Source organism: Vitis vinifera, chromosome 9 (assembly GCF_030704535.1).
Source record: "Vitis vinifera cultivar Pinot Noir 40024 chromosome 9, ASM3070453v1".
Lineage (NCBI taxonomy): Eukaryota > Viridiplantae > Streptophyta > Magnoliopsida > Vitales > Vitaceae > Vitis > Vitis vinifera.
The window spans coordinates 13,522,384-13,528,213 of NC_081813.1; the positions used below are offsets into that span (position 1 = coordinate 13,522,384).

General features: G+C 34.3%; 1 protein-coding gene across 1 annotated transcript; it reads left to right on the forward strand.

Annotated features, from left to right (window-relative positions):
• The first annotated feature begins 1,500 nt into the window (after nucleotides 1–1,500).
• On the forward strand, nucleotides 1,501–4,177 carry LOC100258460 (aquaporin NIP6-1). The gene is made up of 4 exons (XM_002272952.3): nucleotides 1,501–1,851; nucleotides 2,014–2,439; nucleotides 2,972–3,033; nucleotides 3,544–4,177. The coding sequence occupies exons 1-4, from the start codon at nucleotides 1,612–1,614 to the stop codon at nucleotides 3,878–3,880; spliced, it is 1,065 nt and encodes a 354-aa protein (XP_002272988.1). The 5' UTR covers nucleotides 1,501–1,611; the 3' UTR covers nucleotides 3,881–4,177.
• Nucleotides 4,178–5,830: the final 1,653 nt, after the last annotated feature.

Sequence of the window (5,830 nt, forward strand, 5' to 3'; positions counted from 1 at the left end):
AAAATTAAGTGTTGATTTTAAAATATTAGGAAACTACTTTAAATGATTATTGGATTAGGCGTTGTTTGTTTCTTGTCTGAATATAAAAGTTAAAATATTTAGTTTTTTTTATTTAATTAAAAGTAACTCATATCAACTAATATAATTAATTAAAGAAACATTTGGTTAAAAGGGATGAAATAATCCCTAAAATTGGAAATCTAATCCTTCCCATGTTTTTTTCCAGAAAAGTAATCAATTTTTGACATAAATGTCATTTTCTATTTTAAGTATTTACATGTAGATTTTAAAAAAAATGATTATTTTTACAAGAAATTAATGAGAATAATTTTGTCCAAATGATGCCAAAAAATTGTGGGAGGTTAAATTTCAAAAAGTGGGTTTTGAGATACCCTTTTAATCAAATAATCCTTAATTAAACTGAATTTATTGATAATAAATTCACTTTAATTATATTGGTCGATATCAATTGGTTACTTTTATAAAAACAAACACCCCCTAAGTATTTTGTAGGTGGTTTTCATTGTTTTTAGCAATCCAAATATTAAGACTCTATTTGGTAACTATTTTCGAAAACAAATTTGAAAAACAGTTTTTGAAAATTGTTCTCTAATGTTTTATGGAACAAAAGTTTGTCTTGGAGTCTAAAATGTTTTTAATATGTTTTAAAAATAATTTTTATATACAGTACTATAGTTTTAATAATTCTATATGCTTGAATAATTATTTTTTAAATCAGTCTTCCCAAAACAAGTGAAAACAATATAAAACAATTAAAATATATTGTTTGAAAACATTCTATTTTTTATTCTTAAGAACATAAAACAAAAAATAATTTATAGTTATCAAATATGTTTTTTTTTTTATTCTTAAAAACAGTTGTCAAACAATTATGAAAATCCATCCCCAAAAAAAATGGAAAAATAACATTAAAATTAAAGAGATATGGAGTACCATGCCTACACTTGACTATAATTATAGTATATAACCATTACAAAAGGTTTGGCTTCGTAACAAGACATGGGTTTAGTACTCCCTTCAAAGATTAATAATAAATTAATTAATAAATAAATATAACAGATCCTTTAATTGAGGGGGAAAAAATTGGAAGTAAAAGAAGACCCAGATTTGTTGCTTCTCTTCCAAACATGTAGACTCAACCTTTGTGTATCCATTTTGCTCAGGAAAAGTCCAGAAACTACCCCAACACTGGTGCAACTCTCTTCTCATGTATATGGTCAAGCTTTGAAAAGAGCTAAAAAAGCAAAAAGAGAAGCGTGAGAGAAGTGAGTGAAGACACAGTAAAAGAATGATTCATGTCTCAATGAATTGTTCAGAGTCCTAAGTGCATGAGTTCCCCTCTCTTCAATTCACATATGTCCCACCACCCACTTTCAATCCCATTTTGATCAATTCCAGCCACTCACCCCCTTCCTCTCTTTTTCCTCCCTGATTCTCAAGTCAACCATCTTTCCACTATAAATACCACATTTGGTCTGTGGCCTTAGACACAAGGAGACAAGTGAGAACTCAAAGCTCCTAGTTAATTTGTTCTGTGTTTTTGTTTTTGCTTTTGTTTGATTTTGGAGTGTTGAGTTATAGTGGTGAGATATGGACACAGACCATGATGTTCCATCAGCCCCCTCAACACCTGTAACTCCATCCACACCTGGGGCTCCTCTCTTTCATGGGTTCAAGGCACACGGAACCAGTAGTGGCAATGGTAGAAGATCTTTTCTCAGGAGCTGCAAGTGCTTCAGTGTTGAACAGTGGGCCATGGAAGAAGGCAGCTTGCCTACTCTCTCTTGCTCATGGCCTACTCCACCACTTCCTGTCTCACTTGCCAGAAAGGTATATCTGAGTGAGAAAGATACCCTTTTGAAATGCACAACCTTCCTTTCATTTTACTTCTTAAGTCATTTCATGATATAATATATATGATTTTGTACTAGACCCATGTTTCCGGGCATGATGTGTAACTCTTGATTGGTTTGATGACATATGGCCCAGCAGATGGGAGCTGAGTTCATAGGCACCTTCATGCTGATTTTTGGAGGGGCAGCCACAGGAATTGTGAACCAAAAGACACAAGGCTCCGAGACCCTCCTGGGGCTGGCAGCCTCCACCGGGCTGGCGGTGATGGTCATAATACTCTCTACCGGTCACATCTCAGGCGCCCACCTCAACCCTGCTGTGACCATTGCCTTTGCTGCGCTAAGGCACTTCCCATGGAAGCACGTCCCAGTCTACATAGGATCACAATTGATGGGATCATTGTGTGCTGCATTTGCACTGAAAGGGATATTCAACCCAGTAATGGATGGAGGCGTGACGGTTCCTTCTCATTCAGGGGCGTACGGTCAGGCTTTCGCTTTGGAGTTCATCATTTCCTTCTTCCTCATGTTTGTTGTCACTGCTGTCGCCACCGACACCAGAGCAGTAAGTCCCTAAACCCATGCATATTCATGTACCAACTCTCTTTCCATACTACTCATCAATTTTTCAAATTCATATTCAATCATTTTTGCCTTTAAAAGCAAAAAAAGTGCATTAATATAATTCTTGAAAAAAAAAAATACATACGCTTTGTAGAAAATAAACATAAACAAGAGACAGGAGTCATTTTCAAGCTTTATCTTTGATCTTTTTTAATTTGTAAGCAAAGAAACAGGAGTCAACGGAGGAAACATGGGTAACATGCAACTCCACTTCCCATGATGGGTATGATGAATGATAATAATACAAAAACCGGGTTCTTTGGGATTGACCCCTCTACTCAATTTAATAAATTTGCCCAATTTTCTAGCACTCATAACAAGGGAGATGAGATGAGAAGGGGCACCGACCCTCACTCTTTCTTAATCATCATTTGAAAATTTTGTATTTTTTTATTTTTTATTTGTGTTGGGCAAAGGAGAAGAAAAAAGGGAGGTGAAAGGGGAATCTTGTAATGTGGGTGAGTTTGTGATAGGTGGGATCGCTGGCGGGCATCGCGGTGGGAGGCACTGTCATGCTCAATATTCTCATCGCCGGGTATGTCTATGTCTATCCCTAGCCTACTCCTAAATTTCTAGTTCTCATGCTATTTTTCTAATTCGTCATATCAACTACAATTACAATATTCCATAGAACATAAGAAATATATCTATCACTTCAACAATCATTTCGGAGAAACTCAGAAATTAAATCATATTGAGTCATTTCACCGTGGAGTTGTATCACTATGTGATGTCGAATTATCAATTTTCTTAAAAATTTAAAAAATTATCAATTCAATGTGACATTAGAGTCCGAATTAGCGAGAAGTCATGGGTTTAAGTCATCTCTCAATAATTTACAAATTTGTTTCTCTATTTATAGTTGTTTGATATATATTGAACGAAAATTTTATAAGTTTAAATTTTTAGGAAAATTGATATTTCAACACATGAAACCATCTTCAAAGCACAATCAATGGATCCTCTCACACAAAATTTCAGTGTGAGTTGCATTTTAGGGATGATGTCTTGAATGCTACCCTATTGGGTGTGTACACTTGTATAGGGAAACCACTGGAGCATCCATGAACCCAGTGAGAACACTGGGGCCAGCCATAGCTGTAAACAACTTCAAAGCCATATGGGTTTACCTCACTGCACCCATCCTTGGAGCTCTGTGTGGGGCAGGTGTCTACACAGCCGTGAAGCTTCCAGAGGAAGATGGTAACACTCACTCTCTCAACAAGTCCATGACGGTGCAGAGCGAAGGTGACCAGTCAATGTCATCTGTAGGCCTACAACATAAATTCAGAAACTTCACTAGAAAGGTAAGGCAGTTCTTTGAAGAGATCAGAAACAACAGCCCAATGGATCGAGATCCGGCCAGTACATACAATACATAGACCAGACCCAAGATTTCATTTGTTCAAATCCCAGTATGAGCAATGGAAGGTGACCTGCATTCAAATGTGTAATGGAAGAATTGGGAATTGAGTAAAGAAGGTTTACCAGTTCTGTTTTCTGTTTTGGGCTAAGGGTGGAGGTGGGGCTGTTTAATAAAAGGTCAACTCCATTTTAAGGCTTTGTTTGTTATCCTTATTTACTCATCTTGTTTCTCATTCTTTTGCATGTATGTGTGTTTTCATAATGGCCCTGCAAGATATGCCCAATCAATAAAGTTGATGGTGGATTGAGACTGATTTTCTGTTTTGTTCATCTCAATCTTGAGCTAAATTTACAATTTTTGTAGGGTTAACATTCAGTCAAAGAACATATGTACTTAAGATGCCTGTCTTTTGAAACTGAACAAGGGCATCCTATTCTTTTCCTCTTCCCCCTCCAATAGAACATGCCCATGTTCATTCCTAGAATCAAAATAGATCCATTAATACCATTTATGGTTCTCACAAAAGTACTAAGAAAAGAAAAAAAAATTAATATGAAAATGATTTTCTTATGTTTGGATATACTAGGAAAAATAGTAAAAAAAAAAGTTATATATGATTAAAATTAATAAGAAACTTATATATTTTTAAGTTATTTAATCTTTATATAGAAAAGTTAAATAAGTAAAATGAATTTGAAATAGGATATAAAAATAATTTATTAATTTTAAATTATTTTTTATTTTCCTTCTTTTTTTTTTTTCTCAAAGTTTTCCTCAAACTTTCTAGAAACCAAACATAGCCTAAAGGGCTCCAAACCAAGTTTACATTGGAAGGGTGGTAAATTTAGGACAAGTTTACACTGTGCATCAAATGCACTTGATATTCATCATCCTAGATAGATGGATCAAAAGTTTAAAACTCCCCACCAGAAAAGGTGACCCTTCTAGAGGATTAGAATGACATAGGGGGAAAAAGTAGAGTAAAATGTTAAATAATCACAATCATAAAATGTACCTAAATTCAGAATTTCAGTGATAAAAGTGCAAGCATACAAAAAAAAAATGACTCCCATGCTTAATGGAAGGAAAAGGAGAGAAAAAACATAAAAGATAAGGCTATGTTTGGTTCTTATAAAGTTTGAAGGAAAATATAAGAACAAAAAAATAGAGAGAAAAAGTGAAAGAAAATAAAAAATAGATTTAAAGCTAATAAATTATTTTTATATATTATTTTAAAGTTTTTTCACGGATTTAACTCTTCTATATATAGATAAAATAATTTGAAAATATACAAATTTCTTAATAATTTTAACTATATTTAACTTTCTTTCGTATTTTTCATAATAAAGTCAAACATAAGAAAATTATTTTTCTTACCATTTTTTTCCCTACTATTTTTTAGGAACCAAACATAGCCTAAATGAAATTTGTAGCAGATTGGCGAAAACTGTTATATGGATTCGCCAATCTGCTACAAATTTGTGATATTTCGTCCTTCTCTATTGTCTCTCATCAAATGAACTCCGAATCGTGGGATTTGAAAATTTGCACGGGCACATTTTGCCTTCTAGTACACTTACATTATCCATAGAGCTCTCTCAAAAAAGTTTAACATTGAATACATGTTTTAGAGATCATGCTTTCAAAATCTTAACTTCTAAATTCCAAAGATTTGGAACATTAACACATGAGGATGATCATACAGACCTTTAGGGAATCCAGGTTTGAGTCCTTAATTACTCGACCAAGTTGATGAATTTTCAAATTAACTCTTCCAACACTGTAGAGCTGGGCATCAGAATTATTATTTTACCAACCCCAAACCTGTCAGGGGTAGGTATGTCAGAGATTCTGGGTCCAACTAGCCAAAGTGATGCAGGCAATATGCTAAAGCCGGTTTGGAGAATACCACAGGGGGTAACAACCACGGCCAGAGCCTAACAAAAACAGAAAATTCTACAGGAGA

What these genes read in the sequence shown, in the direction of transcription:
- LOC100258460 (XM_002272952.3), top strand. Translation starts at nt 1,612, where the DNA reads ATGGACACAGACCATGATGTTCCATCAGCCCCCTCAACACCTGTAACT. An exon ending in CTGTCTCACTTGCCAGAAAG is followed by an intron (nt 1,852 to 2,013) that starts GTATATCTGAGT and finishes ATGGCCCAGCAG; the next exon opens with ATGGGAGCTGAGTTCATAGG. An exon ending in CTCAATATTCTCATCGCCGG is followed by an intron (nt 3,034 to 3,543) that starts GTATGTCTATGT and finishes ACACTTGTATAG; the next exon opens with GGAAACCACTGGAGCATCCA.